Genomic DNA, 21,224 nt, shown 5'->3' on the forward strand with positions numbered 1-21,224 from the left:
CAATATTCTATTCATAAATGACCTTGTCTGAACTTGAGCTAGTTTCCTAATTTTCCTAGGAGCACTTCGTGATGTTTTCATAGCAGTTTCTTTTTGTAAAAGCCTATTTTAACTATCAATTCCTAAGGGTGTGACTACCTTTCCCCTCCAGCTGCTCTCTGATAATCCACTTCCCTTAACATAATCCACCAATCCATGTTAACAATGATATTGCACAAGTTCGACTAAATAATACTTGTACCAGTGAATGGTGAGTGTACACACCAAATGATCTTTCATCACCTCCAGGACTAAGGTTCAGATGTCATATCTGAAACCCAACCTAATGTGGCTAATTCTGCTGCCTTGTGAACTCTTCTCATACTATGAAACATTATAGTAATCATAAAGACAACACTTATACCATTAGTCCTACTTGCTACAGGGATGGTACTACAACTACTCTATCTTTAATGACAATTCTCGAGGAACAATGTTCTCAAATGCTGTGAATACATCTCAAAGACAAACCCTTTCCTCTAAGCTAAGAGTTAAGGTCTGCATCTACAGTTTTTTTTTCATGTCTATTTTTGGTTTCATTAGAAACTGAAAGTTGCAAATTTCCCCACCTACTCAACATTACCAAAGGGTCAGTTTTTAGGGTATTTTAGATTTGGATTTCAGGGAACACATGACAGTTCCAGTCGCCTCAAAGTGTTTTGGGAAATCTACCCTACATCTTATTCTAAATCTTTCCTTTTCAAAGATGTGAAACCATGAGTTACACAACAGCATTTGATTGACATGCATATAATGGGGCAATGAATTCACCTATGTGGTTAAAAACCAGCAAATGTGGTAAAACTGTTAGCAAGGTTCTTTTCAAATTAACCATATTTAAGGAAACTAAGAAACATTAGTTTTCTCCAGTACAGATTGGAGCAGAATGGAAAAATTTAATACTTTTTAAAAAAAATATATAGGTGAATACCACAAGACAACTTTAAAAAAAATTAGAACACCGGCAATTTTCAATATAGATTTAAAAAATATTCTTAGCAATAACTTTCATGGAAGAGGACACAAATAATTTCCCACTATATTAGGGAACCAAGAGTCTAATGAAAAGGAGAAATTGAAAGAAATTAGTATGAGTTTAAACAAAAAAAGTGCTGAAGAAATTAATGGGACTGAAAGCCAATAAATCACCCAGGCCTGCATCCCAGAGCGCTAATAGAGGAAGTAGTGGATGCATTGGTTGTCATCTTCCAAAATCCTATTGATTATGAAACAGTTTCTGTAATTTGGAGGGTGTCAAATGTAACCCATCAAAAATGAGGCAGAGAGAAAACAGGAATCTACAGACCTGTTAGCCTAACATCAGTTGTAGGGAAAATGCTAGAGACTATTATAAAGGGTGTGATAACAAATTCCTTAAAAAATATCATCAGGATTACACAAAATTGATATGGATTTATGAAAGGGAATAACATACAGGCATTTTTGTTTGAGGATGTGACTGGTAGAATAGATAAGAGAGAACAAGTGGAAAAGGAATGTTTGGATTTTCAGAAACCCCTAGTTAAAATCTTACATAAGAGATGACAGTGCAAAATTGAAGTGCAATTGGATTTGGAATCTGACATATATTGAAAATTGGCTTTTTTGATGTGATAGATGACAACTAGTGAGGTGCCCCAAGGATTAGTGCTTTTCAACTATTCGTGATATATTTCAATGATGTGGATAAGGGAAATTAATGCAATATTTTTATTATTATTTTTGCCAATGTCACAAAAATGGGTGGGATTGAGTTGTCAGGAGGACACAGAGGTTTCAAGTGAGTGGGCAAATACATGGTAAATGCAGTGTAACATAGATAAATGTGAGATTATCCATTTTGGTGGGTAAATATCAGAAAGGCAGAGTATTGTTTAAATGGTGAAAAATTAGGAAATGTTGATATAGAAAGGGATAGGGTGTCCATGTACACCATAAACTAAAAACAAACATGCAGGTGCAGCAAGCAGTTAAGACAGCAAATGGTACATAGTCTTTCATAGCAAGAGATTTTGAGTATAGTAGCAAAAACATCTTAGTAGTATTATACAGGGCTTTAGTGAGACCATACCTGGACACCGTATGCAATTTTTGGGCTCCTTCCCTAAGAAAGAATATATTTGACCAAGTACAGAGGTTCACCAGATAAATTCCTAGAATGGTGGGACGAGATTGGGTCGACAAGGCCTGCATTCACCTGAGTTTAGAAGAATGAGAGGAGATCTCATTGACCCATGAATTATTTGACAGGGTTTGACAAACTGGATATAGGGAGGGTGTTTTCCCATGGCTGGGGTGGGGTCAAAACCAGGGTTCACAGCTTCAGGATACTAGACATTTAGCTCCAAGATGAGAAAACATTTCATAATGCAGGCACTGGTGAACCTATGGAACCCTCTACTACAGAAGGCTGTGGAGGTCAGGTCACTGAGTATACTTAAGATAGGCATGGATAGATTTTTAGCATCAAAGAGTATGGGGAGAAAGTAGAAATATGGTATTGAGATAGCTTCGAATAGTGGAAGAGGCTCAAATGGCCTACTCCTGCTCCTATTTTTCTGTTTCTAAAACAGCTTAATATAACCAAGTAAAACGCTGCTGAACTATGGTGAAATATAACTCATCACCCACCTCACCCACCCATTCACAGCAGGGTTACTGCTCATTCTTATTTTCACCTAAAACAGGTGGTCAACACAACTAGAGACAACATTCCACCACAGGTATAATCACATTAAAATGCATTACTGAGGAAAAAAAATAAAATCACTAATCAGGCTGAATGACTCTTCAAGATTAAGAAACAATGTAAACCAATCAGGACAATTTTAAAGAGGATTTAGGAACAAACCGTAGAAACTAGGTTGGAAAATACCATTTGCACTTATTCTTTCAATGCGTAAGTTGCACATAAAAAATATTCTGCCCATGTTTTGAATTGTTTGCTCCCATTTCCAGCCAAAGCTCTGTTCATTGTGAAAACAGACAGCACAATTCCTGCTGCGATAGGCCCTAACAGTGGTGTTACATTCCAATTTTAAGCAGCAAATCACGCAGGAAGTTGGGAATCATAGGTGATTTAAAGAGCAGCCGTTGGGACAATGATTTTATGCTCAGTGGCTCCATGGAAGCCACAATGTTCCCAGTGTGGGAGTGCATTTTAACTGAGAGAAAAGAAAGGTGCCAGTCATGCACGAGGCTGCATTTCATTATATTAAATACAGGATTCATTAATATTCAATACAGAAATCCTTTAGAGCAAGAAATTTATTTTGGTGACCCGAGTTGGTGTTAGGGCAAAACACTTAGCTCACCAACAATAGCTAATATCCATTTTCTTGGCTGGAGAGACTTGGGTGTGTGCATGTACTCACATCTTTGAGAGAAGTGTTAAAAACAAACAAAGGTTTTTATGAACAGCAGCATGGAATACAGAAGCCCGTACTAAAGTGTTGCTGAAGTTTCATAAAGCACTGCATAGCTCCCAGGTGTTTTGCATTCAATTCTGGGAACTACATTTAGAAAGGATGGCAAGACATCAAAGAATGCTTAGAGGAGATTTAGTAAAATGCACAAGAAACGTAGGATTTTAGAGAGAGACTAGAGAAGCAGCCTGCTCTGAGAGAAGAGACGTTGTGGGGATTAAATGAAAGCGCTCCAAGTGATGAATAGTTTTGATAGGATAAACAGAGACAAGGAAAAAATACATTGTCCACTACTGTTGTACTCTCTTTTTCTAGTTGAGCCAAAATAATAACTTGTTTCCAATGGTAAAACTAATTAATTGCAGCATTCAGATTTAAAATAATTAGCAAAGAAACAAGAGGTAAAATGAAAAGATTTTGAAAAATTACATTGACCCATTGCATCACAGATAATAATCTCACAAAAAGATCTAACAAGTACATAAGTGAGCCACCTGGTATAGTTGGACTCATCTGAGATTTACTGCTCTGGAGGGAGCCTTACTCTAAATCAGAATGAGTTGATAAAATGAAAGTCTCTCTGCTGAACAATTTGGTCCATTATTTACCCAAGTGTATTCTTTTTGAATAAAGAAGTTCTATATCTATTGTTTATAGAATTAAAATAGGTCCAGCTTAACTTTTTCTAAGCCATCCAACTCAGAAGAATTAAGAAATCACACAGACAGCTTACCGTGGCAATGGCAGCTGGTGTGATAACAACACTGGGTTGGGTAACTCTACAAGTCAGTACTCCTTCAGCCTTCAAATGGGTTGAGGTTACAAGAACTGCACTGGAGCCTGCAAAAGAAACAAATATAACATTAAGTCTAATCTATGCAATGTGTTATAAAACAAGTTTGTTCAATTCTCTAGGCCCTACTACAATTTCTGTACTAAAATTAAAATGATTTGTTGTAAATTCAGGCAAGCCTATTCAAACAAGTTTCCTCTCTTAATCATAGAACCATCATAGGTAAGATCAACCAAAACTGTTTAGAGCTAGTATTTTCAAGATGCTGCTTTTCTGTCAAATGCTAAAATATTGCTATGGAACTAAGACATTTACCAAAAAAAAACAGAAAATGCAAAAGGTCAAAATGCAGTATGGACTGAAAACTGCATATGATGTATTGAAGTCCACATAAATATTATAGCTCATAAACATAATTTTTTTAGATTGCAAAGCAGAATGTAGTGTTTGCCAGAATAAAGTGAGGTTAAAACAAGTAAGGCAGAAAATGGATTAGAGCAGTCAGAAATCACAAATACTCAGGTTGCAGTGGGTTTGCATATACTAATAATTATTCCAATGGTTGAATGTTTTGTGATGAATACTCAGAAAGAGAACTATTTTCTCAGAAATGTTTTTGATTGTTTTTCTAGATTTCACTGCACTTCTTTAAAATAGAAACAGTTTTTCCATATCTAGATACTGCAAGAAAGTGTTTATAAAAGAGAGTGTTCCTTCAGGCGTATAACCACTGAAGCGAAAACAACCAATAATCTAAAGAAAAATATATTCAAAAATAAACCCTTGTAATTGCCCTACAAAACTTAACCACGAGCTGAAAGGAAAGACACCATACCTCTAAGTCGGATGGTATGTACAAAAGGGCAGGTACATATGATGGCAAATCTTAGTGCCCGCTGCCCTTGTTCTCCTAACTAATAAAGGTCATTATTTTGGGTGGTGCTATTAAAGCAGTCTTGGCAACTTGCTATAGTGCATGCTTTTGATTATATGCATTGCAGCCATTGTGCAGAAGAGGTGGAGGCGGTGAATGTTTAAACAACACGATTGGATGCCAAATTGGTTTCCTGTATCATATCATCATTTTCACACTGAGTTCTAAGACCTTTTCAGATAATGCCAACTTAGGAATCTATGGAAAGTTGATGAACAGTTCCAAAAAAGTTGGCAAATCGAAACAGTCTTATGGATAGGTTGCAGGACACATGAAGACACTGCTCAATGAGATTGTGCAGAAGAGCTGAAGAGTTAAAATTAGCAAAAGGGACTCATCATACTTAAAGTAGAAGATTTACTTTTTTGAGGGGTAGCATAGGACAAACTTTCTTGTTCACCCACCCCCATATCCATTTTAGTTTTAGATTTGGTCCATATGATAGAAATCAATAGTTTGTTTTTAATTAAGTTACCTCCATCCAGACCTACTTCCCAACCTGTATTTCCAAGCTCCAGTAATTCTACACAAGCAGATGGAATAAAGCTAGTTAAAGCAATTAACAGTCTTGGAAAAATATGTCTCATATATAAAACAGTTGAGCAAATTTCCTTGTGAAAAATTGGAAGTTTTTAAAAACTGTGCTCAAGGGACAACACCAAATAAATGTACACCAAAAAGCCATTAAACCCTCTCTTGCCTAAAATATGCACATATTACTGGAAAAATGTCTGACTGACTGTAAAATAAACAGAAGGCTTGTAGAAACACTTAATTGGTTAAGATACTTCTGGTTGACTGATTGGATTGGTTGATTTCCTATTCTAGACCAAACAAAGTCATTTTTCTAGTGTTGATCTGAAAATGAACAGCAATGTGATATACTCCTGGATCATTTTCTTATAGAAATGAAGATGGAGCTAAAACTAAAATCATCTGCAAATAACCAACAGTTGCCAGCCCACTTGTACTGCTATAAATGCCCTTTGTTCTTCATCCTTAGAGGAGGAATGAAGGCGGCTGAAGGGAGAGAAGTAGTGAATGCCAATGATTGGTGTTGGCATTGTGTTATTTCTAAATTACATGACGACTTGGACTGGAAACGCAATGCAATGTTGTCAGGTCTGTAGAGGATACCAACCTGGTAGAAGGGCAGTGGAACCAGAAAAGTGAGCCCAGAAAATGCATAATGAATTGGATAAAGTAATAAAGTGGGCAGAATAACAGTTGAAGAAATTTTAATAAAGGTAAATGCAATGCACAAGAAAAATTTGGAAGGAAGTACAGGCAACACATATGCCAAGAAAGTATTTTTATAGTCAAGGATGAAGTTCAAATATACAAGGCAATCTTAGTCCCAAAAATATGCTAAATGAAGAATGCAAGTCTGTGGTACACAATATCAAACAGCATACAGCTCAGGTCAGGCAACCCAAAACTTGGTTATTGTAATGGTCAATTGTTGGAGACAGTATTGTTGATCCCCAAGACCAATGGGCATAACTCAGATAAGACTGGAGAATTTCGACTTTTCAGTCCAAAGGAGGTATCTCAGAAGTGCTCATAAAACTACAAAAACTGGAAAAATTAAATTTAAAAGAAAATTATTTTAAATTAACTGCAACATGCAGGATAAGGGACAACAATCTCAAACTTGATGATTTCAGATTTAAGACTCAGGTGAGGAAATAATTCCATACACAATATACATTCCTAAATACAATACTGCAGGCAAAAACTGGAATGATTTATAACTGGACTTTAGGGTCAGAGTAGATGAATAAATTAAGATGGGCCAAATGGTTCTCATCAACAGTAATTACCTTGCAGTCATCTAATAAATTTCTACTTAAACAATAAAAAAGGCCATTTTATTGCCTTAAATCTTAATATTTAAGCAAAGGTAGCAATTTATTAGAATTACCTTTAAAACTATTAAACTGTTCAATGTGGCAACACTCTCACACTTGGTGAGCAAATCTAACTGTGGATTATTACTGATTCAATAGATTTACAAAAATTGGAAGTATTAATCAAGCAATTAAATTATGCTAATTTTTTTTTAAACAGATCACTGGTTGCACCTCAGCCAGGAACAGTGTCCAAATCTGAATACCACACTAGAATAAGACAAGATATCTTTATTAGTCACATGTACATCGAAACACACAGTGAAATGCATCTTTTTGCATAGTGTTCTGAGGGCAGCCCGCAAGTGTCGCCATGCTTCTGGCGCCAACACAGCATGCCCACAATTTCCTAACCAGTACATCTTTGGAAAGTGGGAGGAAACCAGAGCACCTGAAGGAAACCCATGTAGATATGGGGAGAACGTACAAACTCCTTACAGACAGTGGCTGGAATTGAACCCATTCAGTAAAGCGTTATGTTAACCACTACACTACCGTGATCTCAAGAGCTTATAAAAGATGCAAAGGAGTTTCACTAGAATGGTAGCAAGGAAGAGAGATGTCAGTTACATGAAGAGATTTGAGAAGTTGAAATTATTTCACCAGTGGGAGACTTGTGTGATGGGCTGGCCGTTTAAATCTGAGGTGTGGAGTAATCTGTCCTCTCAGAGGGTAGTGAAACTCTGAAATTGTCTGCCCTCGAGGGTGGTGGAGGCCAGATCATTGGAATAATATTTGAGATGGAGGTAGATAAATATTTGAAAAATCAAGGAATTAAGGGTTATGGGGAACTGACACAGAAGAGGAGTTGAGGCCAGCACAGATCAGCCATGAGCATATTGAATGGCAGGGCAGGTTTGAAGGGCCAGGTGGCCTACTCCTGGTGTTCACTTTAACCAAGGGAAGGTTAAATGGGAAATTTAAAGATGTTCAACAACTTTTGGAGATTTGGCAGCTTACACAGAGGGAATCGCTTCCACTGGCAGTTGTGTTGGTTGGTAACTCAGATTTAAGTTATCTCAGATTTAAGTTAACAAGTCAAAGAATCCGAGAGAAAGTGAGAACATTGGTTATCACACAATATGATCTGGAATGTACTGTCTCAAAATTATTTGCAAATATTATTAGTAACTTTCAAAAAGGAATCGAACATGCACATGAAAAGGAAAAAAAATTGCTCTGGGTACAGAGCATATGAATGAGAATAATCCTCTCAAAGAGATGGAAGAGGTAATAAGCCAAATGGCTTCCTTCTATACTGCATCATTCTAGTTTATTTAATACTTTGTCAGTGCATCCAAAGTTAAGAGTAAATCTCTTCTAAAAATCTATTAAAAATTTGACTGGCTATTTTATAAGGTCATAAAAATGTAATAATGAAATCCAAACCATGTAACATGAAACCTGTTAGCAATAAATTTAGAAGAGAGTACTTCGACTACCAAAACAAAAAAAAATTGAGTTAACATGCAATAAACAGAATACTTCATTTGGGCACAGGATCTAATAACATTAAATATTCACTGTCGATGATAAACACTATTCTGCATAAAGAACAAATTATACAATTACATAGAAAACATCAAATACAAGATCAAAATGTCCTTACCTGGTGCCAACAACTGTGTTAGGAAGGCATTTGGTGAAGCAGCAGGTGCTATTGGAACTAGCTCTGACTTTACAGGCACAAATTTCTGCAGCTGTTTAGGCCTACTTCCAGGCCCTGCAAGAGGGCCAGCTGTTGGTACAGCAAAAGGTGTAGGATTTTTTGGTGGCTGCATAGTAACATTACAAGGCACTCCTTGCTGTTTTGTGGCAAGATGAAGATTCTGGTTTTGGGTGAATGTAGTAGCAGCAGGTATTTGCGTAAACGTAGATGAGGCAGTATGAGTAATCGCTGGTGGTGGTGAAGCAGAAATTGTAAACTTCTGATTCCCTGGACTTATAAATGTCTGGGCGTTCAGAGACATGCTGGGAGGCACTTCAGACTTGACCGTTTTTTGCTGCTGCATTTGGGGTGTCTGAGATGACGGCACATCAGATGAAAACAGTGGTAAAAATGTCTCCTGGTTGCTAATTACTGTCTGAGGTTGAAACTCTTGGTTTTCGACAAAAGCTGTAAATTTTGAATTACTACTGTCATTGCTGGTATCAACACGGCTCATCACTGAAGGACCAGGGGATGGAATTAAGTCCTCCTCAATATTAACTGAGATTGTACCAGTTAGATTGCTGGTCGACAGGATGGCTTCCTTAAAAAAAACAATTGAACAATAGGTTACAAATACTTTGATACATAGTAGTGTTCAATTGAACACAATTACTCCAATAACACAATCCAACTGTCTCCAAATTCAAGAAGTGAATAGAGGTCCTGTAAGTATGGACATAACAATCCAACAGTGATAGGAGTGTTTAGTTTGCTTGCATTCATCTTTGGTATTTTGAATGGAAACATCAGCTTGGTTCAGTTCCTCTGCTTAAAAATAAAATGACTTTTCACTTCAATTACAATTCATTACATGCATGTTAGCTACAGTTTAAAGGTGGAACAATAGACTAAGCAGAGAAGTTTGCCTGAAAAGCTTAAAAATAGTCAACAGAGGCCAAAATAGAATGCAATAGTCTGAAGTTCCATTGCTTTTGCTCAGGGTTATACTTTTCTTGTACTGAGCTCAGCCCTTCTCCTATGTTTGGTTGAAATCTTCAGTAATGTTCCCTAGTATTATAATGCATATTCACGTTTAATGAATTACAAATATAACTATATATTCAAAAGTTGATTAATAGAGTACAGTTGATTATGAATTACATCGTCTCTTCCAAACTCACTTCTCAATAATATTATTTTAATATTCCATGCAAATGCCACACCATTTTGAATTTTGAGAGAGTATTACAACTACTAACAACCGAGTTCAAAACCTTGCTGATTCAATACTCTCTTTCCTGCTCCATGCTGACTACCCTTACACTCTAATGAGAAGAGGCAGGGCATGCTTGAATCAGATTAGAAGTTTCAAATTGCCAAAGTGCATTATGTCACCAGATGAAGTTATACCTACAAAAGGGGAAATCAATAGATCACAGAAATCACGATACCCAGGTCAGTTTCGATCAAACATTTATTGTTTTATATCATTGGCAAGAAAGCCACTGTACATTCAGACAACGTCTCCACCAGACAACAAATGAGACATCTTTTATATACACACTTATTTCAGCCCAAAGTGGCTAGTTATACATTGATCTTGATATTTAATAGATTACATATATATCCAATCAAGTTAATAACTAGACAACATAATGGCTGCGTGATCAGCTTATGGTCAGTTCTGGGCCATCTCATGATGTTTACCAGACACTTTATCAATCATCCTTGGGCTTTCGCAATGAATTCTAATACTTCACATTTCCTCATCTCAATCGTTTTGCCTTTGTACAGATACGAAGGTACTGCTGAGCAGTCTATAACAGTCTGTGACCACAGTAGTGTGGTCAAGTCCCACAGCTGTCCATTTTATAACTTAACATGTGGCTAGAGGTAGCTGCCTTCACCACAGTCAACCCCAACAATTCTCTCCTTTTGGTAACTTTTGGGTTAACCAACCTGCATAGGTGATATATATACACACACATTTTGATTTTTAAGGCCACCCAGTATCCTCTGCTTCTAATGTGCTGGTCACTCACGATTTTGGGAATTCCAGTCATTTAGATGAAATTAATATGGCTGGCTTCATAGCTGGGGACTACAAGATAGATCCTTGTTAAACCCTTTCAGGATACAATTGTCCAGTATTCCCCACAGGTCTGACTACCTAAACCAATTGCAAACTACCAAATTATCCAGAGGAATTTTAGATGTTGGACCACCATCAATTTGATGTCAAAATAATAGCATTAGCAAATAAAATCTTCCCCAAAATGTTAATGACTGGTGTAAGACACCCAGAGATGTGCACAAATTTGCTTTAAATACGTCAATACCATTCTCAATTTCACAATGCCATTTCTCTTGGCATCTTGCAGTTGCCTTTCTAGGTCATAACTTTGTATTGTTAATTCCTTTTAAACCTAACACCCAAAAGAAAACAGAATTCCCAAAATATCTATTTGGATTCTGTTTGCTTTGATACAAAATTGTTGTTTAAGAGGTTGGTCCTTCAGTAATGAATTGCAGCTTTACAGATAAAAGAGGGTGCAGTCCAAAAGCAACAGGTCACCTGCAACTGATGGGACTCTTGAACAAAAAATCTAACTAATATGCCTATGCTGCAAGCTATTGGTACTGCTATAGAACCACCACCCAAGGAAGCCTCAATGTTATATCTGCTCAACCTAATCTGTGTATTACTTTCCTAGTAAATTAATCCAGAATGGTAGCTTTATCTGTATAGTATATTCTGCAATACCTTCGTACCTTCGGCTATTCAAATTAATAAGGTGCAATGGACATCCTATGACATCCTCTTATAAATAATTGACCACAATAAATTGGTCATAACAGGTTGTAAAGTTTTCAGATTTTAATTAAAGAATAGTCTGCTGTGAAAACCATTGACTCACTTGAGTGAGAAGAGATGCTAAACCAAACTGCAACTTTGAACAGTTTGTGCAACACAAGAAGTTAGAAATGTATCACCTATAATACAACCCCATTTTCCATTCCAAGATTCCTTTTCCAATAGCATAAAACATTTTATTGAAAATACAGCTCAATTGCACCACTGATTGTACATATTGTTTTACTATTATTGTTTTGATAGCTGTTCTGGTAGTCTGCAGGTGTATACAAAAGAGGACCATGAGGAAGAAAAAGAAATTTCATATTATGCTTCTGCAGAGACCAAACTAAAATCATACCTGTGATGGTGAGCTGCTGCCACCTAGGGGAGCAACAGAAGGGGCAGAAGGAACAGGAGATGAGAAGAGGCTGCCAGCCAAAGATGGAAAGCGGGTTGTTGGAAATAAATCTGAAATTAAACAGTACATTTTTAATATTGTTTATTTCCAACAATGACAAAAACTTTAAACTCCAGATATTTTCCACACAAACAGTTTAGAAGCAATGTGTCTATAAATAAGTTATACAATGCTTCAACTATGCTAGGTAAAAATCTGCAGCTATGAAATCTTATGCAGTCTATAAATTGGAGATAATGGCCTAGAAATTCCCTCACTACATTTTTCTGGCTCTAAGGCTTCAATGTCTCGAACCCCAATGTTTCCACAAGTCTCATAAAGATCAAAATATTCTACTGCAAGTTTTAAAATGTATTGTCTGGTTTCCAAGTATAACAATGTGCTGTTTCAGTCTCAGCACTTAACAATAAAATTTCTATTACAATATTGCACAAGTGTCAGCACCTAGCTACCTATATGCAACCTCAGCGTGTGTGCACACACACTCAACACAAGCAGTACTGGGGAGTGTTGCCTTATCTCATGTGCCTAGAGAAACGATTCCTGACAGCAGGGAGTAGGCTTCCAGGTGTTCTGAGAAGGATGTTCTGTGTACAAGGAGAACAAGTAGACCCTCCATAACTTTAGCCAGGTACTACTGCAGGAGATCATATATGAATACAGTCTACCAATGCCTGTTTTCAGGGAAGACTGCAATGGTGGCAAACTTGTGCCCGCTCTGCTGGCTTCCCTGATCTGAAGCAAAAGTAGATGAAGTCTTTTCTTGTTTAGTAATTAGTAAACCTGACCAGCTGCAGCAGTACACAATGATCCTGATGTTAAGAAGTTGATTGTGATGGAGACCATGAACATGACGGCAGTAATTACAAATGATATCACGGGGGAACATCCTGTGAAGTTACATGGGTAGAACTTAGCTATGAGAAAGGGGTGAACACTTGGAAGGGATTATACTATGGGACCCTCCAATAGTCAGCGGGATTTAGAGGAAATCGCAAAGAGGTGTAGGAATAATAGGGTTGTGGTAACAGGAGATTTTAACTTCCCTAATATTGACTGGGACTGCCTTCGTGCTCAGGAATTAGATGGGGCAGAATATGTTAAATGTGTCCGAGCAAGTTTTCTGAAGCAATATGTAGATGGCCCTATGAGAGAAGGGGTTACACTCAATGTCCTTTTAGGAAATGAGGCTGGGCAAATGGTTAATATGTCTATGGGGGGGGGGGGGGGGTGGTGGAGTGCTTTGGGACCAGTGATCATAATTCTATTAGTTTCAAGATAGTTATGGAAAAAGATAAGATACTCAAGTCAAAGTCCTCAAGTAGAGGAAAGCTAATTTCAATGGCATCAGACATGACTGGGAGCAGCCATTGGCAGGTAAAAGGATATCTGGCAAATGGGAGGCTTTCAAAAGTGAGATAGAAAGAATTCAAGGCCAGCATATTCCTGTTAGAGTGAAAGGCAGGGCCAGCAAGATGAGAAAACCTTGGTTGACAAGGAATATTAAGGGTCTGGTCAGGAAAAAGGCAGCAAATGTTAGGTACAGGCAGCCGCAATCAAGCAAGTCCCTTTGGGAGTACAAGGTAGGGAAGAAATCAGGATGGCAAAAAGGGGCCACGAGATATTCCTGGCAGACAAGATAAAGGAGAATCCCAAAATATTCTATATATATATATATATATATATAGCAAAAGAGTAGCTAGGGAGAGAGTGGGTCCCCTTGGTGATCAGTGTGGTGATCTATGTGTGGAACCACAGGAAATAAGCAAGATCATAAATGAATACTTCTCGTCTCTATTTACTGCAGAGAAAGATGTGGAAGCTAGTGAGTCCAGGGGAGGAAACATTGATATCCTGGAGCATATCAACATTACAAAGGAGCAAGTATTGGAGCCTTTGAAACATACAAGATGGATAAATCCCCGGGCCTGACCAGATGTATCCTAGGATGTTATGGGAAGCAAGAGAAGAGATTTCTACGGCCTTAGCAGAGACCTTTGTCCTCTGTTATCCACAGGTAAGGTACCAGAAGACTTGAGATCACTTAATATTGTGCCTTTTTTTAAAAAAAAGTGCAGCAGAGAGAAGCTGGAAAATTACGGGCCAATGAGCCATACATCAGTGGTGGGAAAGGGATTCTGAGGGACAGGATTTATTTGCATTTGGAAAAGCAGGGGCTGATTAAAGGAGAGCATGCCCGTGCGTATGGGAAATTGTATCTCACAAATTTGATCAAGCTTTTTGAAGGGGTGACTAAGATGATTGACGAGAGCAGGGTGGTCGATGCTGTCTGCATGGACTTTAGCAAGGCCTCTGACAAGATCCCGCATGGGAGGCTGGTCTGTAAGGTTAGAACAAATGGGATCCAGGATAAGTTAGCAAACTGGCTACAAAACAGGCTCGGTGGTAGGAGGCAGAGGGTAGTGGTGGAGGGTTATTTTTCAGATTGGAGAAGGTGCAGAAAAGACTCACCAGGACGTTGTCTGGAAAGGAGGGCTTAAGTTAGCAGGAGAGGTTGGATAGGCTAGGTCTGGTTTTCCAGGAGCAAACGTTACTGAGAAGTGACATTGTGGAGATATATAAAATTATCAGAGGCATAGATAGGGTAGATAGCTAATGTCTGTTTCCCATGGCAGGGGTGTTCAAAACTAGATGCATAGGTTTAAGGTGAGAGGGAGAAGGTATAAATGGGCTCTGAGGGGTAAATTTTTCTCACAAAGTGTAGAAGTTATCTCGAATGAGCTGTCAGAGGAAGTGGTGGAGGCAAGAATATAATAACGTTTAAGAGGCATCTGGACATGTACTTGAATAAGCTGGGCAGAGAGGGATATGGAATTAATGCAGGCAAGTGGGATTAGTATAGATAGGTATGATGACCAACATCGATGTAGTGGGCCACAGGACCTGTTTCTATGCTGTACAAGTCTATGACCTCTATGGGCAAAGCACATGCGCAAGGCTGTATACAAGGTCACAGGAAATCATAGATTTCAGCTGAAGCTTAGCCTGCATAGATATTGCTCCTCAGAAGCCTAGCTACTGAGCAAAAAAGTTTTTGGGTGCTAATCTCTCCCACGTAGCCATGAAACTGTGAGATGTTTACTTCTGGTGATAGGTGGAAACAAATCCCCAGTGAAGGTCAATTTTAGGTGTAGCCCAATTTTAAATGTGAGCAATATGTGAAGTATGCATAGAGTTGAGCATAGCAATCTGGCAATGAATGCTGTATGAGTGTGACTGGATATTTTAAGTTATGTTGTTTCACATCAATCAGTATTTGTAAACAAATAAACAACTGTAATTTTTCAGAAGAGATTGAAAATCATGTGGGAGATGAATTCTGGTACTGTACTATTGTTGATGTCATTTGGGAACATTTACATTGGAAATAAGTTTCTAGCTGTGATAAAAATGTTATAAAAAAGTTAGGGGTCTTATTTCTTGCCAGGTACTATGTGCTTAGAAACAGGCACATTATTGCTCTATTGAATTAAGTCTATCTTTTTTTAACTATGTAGCACTGTTTTTATCATTTTTATGCAATGTAATTTCTAGGCAAATACCTTCACTGAGAAGGAAAGAGAAAAGGAACCTTTCTCAACACAAAATGGCATCTTATGCAGCCACATTTTCACATAAAGAACATTGTTGAAAGCTAATAAAAGAGTTAAAAATGCAAGAAAACATTGGCTGGGTAAGTACTGTCTGGTTGCTCCATAAGTTCTGGATAGAAAGCCAAGGAAGAAGGATAAAAATTAATTTTGTTTGTTGTGGGGAAAAAAAATACAGATCTTACAAAACTGAAATATCAATGAACAGTTCTGGACAAAAGCTAATGTACATAAAGCTTTAGTATATTAAATCCAGTCTTCTTGTTTCATAACACTCCCATTAAGTACCTTGAAAAACATTAAAGATGCTATTTGTATGGAGATTACTAGGCAAGAGTTTGAATATGAGCATCAAGACATAACACAAATGACAAGGTATTCCTTTGACACATATTTTCATTATGTTTATTTTGAACACATATTTCATGCTATTTTTGTGGAACAAGCAAGTTCTCACCTGCTTTATACTGTACCTAAGCAACTACTTTTTAAACTCAAAGTACTTGTATAAGTCTTACCTTGGAAAGGTTCAAATGTGTCCATAAAATCTAGATTGGGCTGAAGAGGGATCAATCCAGGCTGAATCATATCTGCATTTCCTGCATGTGCTGTTGAAGCAAAGAGAGTGTTTCAAAATATAGCAGTTAAATCATAGTCCCCAGAAGTTGAACTTTGTGATATCACATTTTTGAGTGACAATGCATTCAACTTCTCTCAAGTATAACTGCATGGATTGTAAGCTCGCTGATATTTTTTCCAGATCCTCCATACGTTTGACATGCTAACACATGAAGGACTTGGACACTGAAAAAGTGTGGCATCCAGTGATATAGAATGCACAGTTGGACACCGGTTCCATAATCTTCACTGAGGAATACAAGGCTCACACCATTCCCAGACCACCACAGTGCCCTGCACAACTGCTTCATCATTGCTTAAAGGGGGCCTGCCTGATCAGGTCCCAGTCAAGTGCTGATTCCCAGCTTGGGCAGGCATCCTTAAGTTGCCTTGTTCTTTCTCTTTCCTTTGCCAATCCCACCCTCCAATCAGCATCCATTCCAACTCACCCCACTGACCATCCAAACCTCATCAATGGTCCCCAGTAGCCAACTGTTGTTGCAATTCTTGCCCCATACTTACAGCATCTGATGCCTGACCTTAGCTAACCAGATTTCCATACTCAAGCCTTCCCTCATGTAAGGTGCATTTTATAACACACGACACTTTGGACTTCATGTGCTAGTGAGTTTCTCAACACTGGTCCCTCATAAAAAATGTTCACTAGTCTGTCACGATCTGACTAATGTGCAAGTACTGACCAATTTCTGGGATCAACTTTTGCTGACTGCCATCATTTTCCAACTGAATACCTTATATGAAGAACTTGCTTTCCCAACATTTTTAAATCTGTACAATCTCATCGAGGAGATCCCAAGAACAGTAATTATTTTCTTCCGGTAAAGGTTATGCAAGATTCCTTCAAAGTTCAGATTCCTTCAAACTTCTTGCAAGATGTCAATACTGGGAGATAATAACCTCTGTCTGCATACTCTCTTTACTTGCACTCCCCTGCGCTATTCCCCCAAACATTGAAAATAGAAGCCTGTACTTGGCCTACTGTCTGCCTACTGACACTGCTGGCAAGCACCGAAAAGGAACCTGATCCTGCTAATCCACCAACTTGTGCCAACACTCTCCAAATGTGCCAAAAAAAAGGGCACATTTTCCCATACTCCTAAAACCCATTCACACATACATGAAACCAAGAGACAACCATGTGAAACATATAGAATGTTCTGATTGCAGGTGGTATATCACATCGGCATTTAAAATAACTCCCCATTTCCTTTAATGAAACCTTACTTTAAGTATGGAAAAATAAGTAACCAAGACAATTAATTTAAAACAAAAATCTTCCCAAAGATTAGAAATCAACAAGCTTTTCACGCAATTGTGGTCACTACAGAGTTATACAGCATGGAAACAGGCCTTTCAGCCCAACTCATCCATACCAAATTGCCTAACTGAGCTCGTCCAATTTGCCTGCATTTAGCCCATACCCCTCTAAACCCTTCCTATCCATGTACCTGTCCAAATGTCTTTTAAAGGTAATTGTATCTGGCTCTATCATTTACTCTGGCAGTTTGTTCCATAAACCACCACCCTCAGTGAGAAAAACTTGCTGCTCAGGCCCCCTTTAAATCTTTCCCCTCTCACCTTAAACCTAGGCCCTCTAGTTTTAGACTCCCTTACCCTAGGAAATTGACTATGACTATCTACCCTATCTATGCCCTCATGATTTTACAAACCTTTGTTAGGTCACTCCTCAGCCTCCTTTGCTCCAGGGAAAAAAGCCTGCCTATCCAGTCTCTCCTTATAACTCAAGCCCTCCAATCCCAGTCACATCCTTGCGAATTTTTTCTGCGTCCCTTCCAACTTAATGACATCCTTCCTGTAGTTGGGCGACCAGAACAGCACACAATATTCTAAGCACGTTGTCATCAACATTTTGCGCATAGTGACGGTTAAGCAGATGCATCAAAACTTTTAATAAATTCTTCAGAAAAAAATTTATGACTGTTTCATGAAACGTCACTAACCAATCTCTCTTGGGTTGGGCCACGCAACAGGATGGTGCGAAGACAAAGTTGAAAAAAGCGTGTCAGAGAATTCAGACATTAACATGTCCATATCCAAGAGTTGGTCTTCCTCCATAGGAACTGGTGTATCACTTCCTTTTCTTTTTGCACGCCACAATGCCAAGTCGTCATCTTGAAATGAAATACAGCAGGTTTCTGGGCATCCATCATCAAATCCAGAAAGCTGCACATTATTACAGAGTGGGATAGAAAAAGACTACTTATTAGTGTTACTGAAATATAAACAGGTTTACCAACTATGTAATGATTTAGTAGGACCATTTTAAAACAGTTAGATATACTATAGGCAATGGGATAAATACTACCCTGCTAAATGTGAATCAGAGTTTGGTCGCCCCTTGCAGCAGAGAAGCTTTTGTGGTTCCATGAAGGAACCAAAAAAATATAAAACAACACAAGTAATAATGTTAAAATGACTACAAAAGTCACACACAAACAGATTAGAAAATTAAATATGTGGCAGGAAGAGTGAAGTGGGAAGCAGGGATGTTGATTAATGGAGTACTGAATCAGTACTGTCGAAAGATGAAGCTGTTCCGTTAGGGTAGGCTTTATTTAAATCAGGCTGGGACCAGTTTCCTAGGAATCCAATACCTATGGCAGTAGATAGGGCTTTGAACTAAAGAAGAGGACCAAGGAAGATTCAGGAAAAGGTAAATCATAAACTGAGAAAAACAAAATGGCAGCTATAAAGTGTAGAATGAGGTTTCAGAAAGTATTCCAAATAATTTTTTAAACTTATCCAAGTCAGGAGTTGCCCGGGCCAAAAGTGAAGGGCCTATTTTGCCAGTGGCGTACTATTCAGTAAAGCAATGCAAAATAAATTTGTTCAATTTTAGAAAAGATTGCTCAGGTAGGCTGTCTCCACAACTACTTCAGAAACACCAGCAATGTCAGTGAGATACACCAGGTGGATTAACAAAGCAAAATAGGCATGAGCCAATGCTTTCTCCAATTAATGTGCCCTTGAAATGCTGAGAGTTACATTTAGTAGAAGTCATCAATGATGTCCCATACACGGTAGCGTAGCAGTTAGCGTAACGCTATTACAGCGACAGCGATCGGGGCTTAATTCCCGCCGCTGTCTGTAAAGAGTTTGTATGTTCTCCCCGTGACTGCATGGGTTTCCTCCGGGTGCTCCGGTTTCCTCCCACATTCCAAAGACGTACGGGTTAGTAGGTTAACATAGGTGTAATTGGGCGGCGCGGGCACGTTGGGCCAGAAGGGCCTGTTACTGTGCTGTATAAATAAAGTTTAAGAGACTAAAGAAGTAACAACTTAAAGAGTTTTCTTAAAATGAAATTCAATTTAAAATCCAACAGATGGCACTGTTTTCAAAAATGGTAACAATCCTTTAATCATTTGATTAACACTTTTAACATGGCAAACCCAAGGGCATTTTTGGGAGGGCGAGTGAGAGACGAAAAGGAAGGCAAAATGAGAAATATGATTACTTTGATGAAAGGTCATTGGCCTGAATCATGATGGGTACAGGTAGAGTGAAACTTTCCACATTGGCATAGGGGTCCAAGAACTAGGGGCCATAGATTGGCAAAAGAACTAATAGTGACAATGAATGCACTGCCAGGAAAATCTTGGAGGTAGATCAATTGCAGCAGTCAAAAGGGAGCATTCGGTAAGTGTCAGAGAGGTAAGAATCTGCAGGGTTATGCGGGGAGGGAGTGAGGGGTGCCTAGTTGGATCGTACAGAACTGGTATAGACTATTTTTGCTAACTGGTGTCCTTCCATGCTGTAACTATTCTGATTTCAGGATCCAAAGAGACACGCTATAACACCAAGGCAAAATGTTAAGTTTCATAATGCATATTTATTCTACGAGCAGCCTCAAAAAGACGTGATCATTACTTACTTTAATCAGACTTGAAAGGTCCTCATCTTTGTGCTTTTGTAACTAGAAAAAGAGGGGAAAAAATATGAGAACTATGAGAGGGCACTGCAAAATGCTCTCTGCAGAAGGCTCAAGACCTTATCACTCTAATCAGACAACAACAGTTGTGCTACTTTAAATGTGTCGTAAGAATTCAAACACATTTTCAGGACAAAATGCAGAAACATCCAATATTAAAACATCAGAATTAAAATAGCATACCCTTTTCTTGAAGTATGTGCGCCATTTGTGATACTCCCTTATTACAATCTCAATTCTCCTCTTCCAAAATTTTCCTTCAGTAGCTGCCTAGGAAAACAAAGGAATTCATTTCAAATCACACAATCTTATACAGCACCTAATTACATCTAAGCAAAAACAGTATGATAATATCCATAAAAACAAATGTCTATCTGCTTATTAGAAAATGAAAACTTAGCAACATAAAATATTTCCCCTTAATCACAGGGGTGAGTGGAATTCATGCTGAAGTAGGTAACATGAAAAAAATATCTGATAAAGTATACAAGCACAAAAAAACCAAATTGGATACCAGAAGATTGAATGTTTATATTGGGTCTTCCTATTAAACTATAAATGTCTGCATTAGCAAGGTTACGTGGAGTTTCACACCACTTACTTCAGGTCTTCGAGGTTCATCAAACTCAATAGTGCCATCTAATGGGGTAACAAAATGACAAACTGGGTTCTCTCGTTTTTCGACATCTAAGAGAAAATAAAATCTTGTATGTAAGCAAAGAAGAAATGTTTTACAGTATTGCCAAATACACAAAAGAAGAACATTCTTTCTCACATCCACCAAAGTCAATTAAGGAAGAGAAAGTGGCCAGTGTACTCCTGAACTCTATTCAATAACTTTTGTCAGATGTGTGCATATGGGTTTCATTGAGAACAGTACAAGGCTCAAGTATCATCAACACAGCAGTCATATAGCTATTTACATTGTCAAAGCATCAATAACTATTAGGACACAAGTGGTACCAAGAAATCAATGCTTTCAATAGAGAAGGTAAGAA

At 38.1% G+C, this 21,224-nt stretch overlaps 1 protein-coding gene across 3 annotated transcripts in view; it reads right to left on the reverse strand.

The window, feature by feature from the left end:
* mlxip (MLX interacting protein) overlaps positions 1–21,224 on the reverse strand; it is a 75,466-nt gene that overhangs the window by 25,610 nt on the left and 28,632 nt on the right. For all 3 annotated transcript variants that reach the window (XM_052031752.1, XM_052031751.1, XM_052031753.1), the window contains exons 3-10: positions 20,828–20,913; positions 20,410–20,496; positions 20,170–20,211; positions 18,239–18,461; positions 16,157–16,246; positions 11,968–12,077; positions 8,711–9,353; positions 4,198–4,304 (exon numbers count right to left, since the gene is read on the reverse strand). In XM_052031752.1, the coding sequence (XP_051887712.1) occupies positions 4,198–4,304; positions 8,711–9,353; positions 11,968–12,077; positions 16,157–16,246; positions 18,239–18,461; positions 20,170–20,211; positions 20,410–20,496; positions 20,828–20,913 (1,388 nt within the window). The remainder of the gene's footprint in view (positions 1–4,197; positions 4,305–8,710; positions 9,354–11,967; positions 12,078–16,156; positions 16,247–18,238; positions 18,462–20,169; positions 20,212–20,409; positions 20,497–20,827; positions 20,914–21,224) is intronic.

This window comes from Pristis pectinata, chromosome 17 (assembly GCF_009764475.1).
Source record: "Pristis pectinata isolate sPriPec2 chromosome 17, sPriPec2.1.pri, whole genome shotgun sequence".
Lineage (NCBI taxonomy): Eukaryota > Metazoa > Chordata > Chondrichthyes > Rhinopristiformes > Pristidae > Pristis > Pristis pectinata.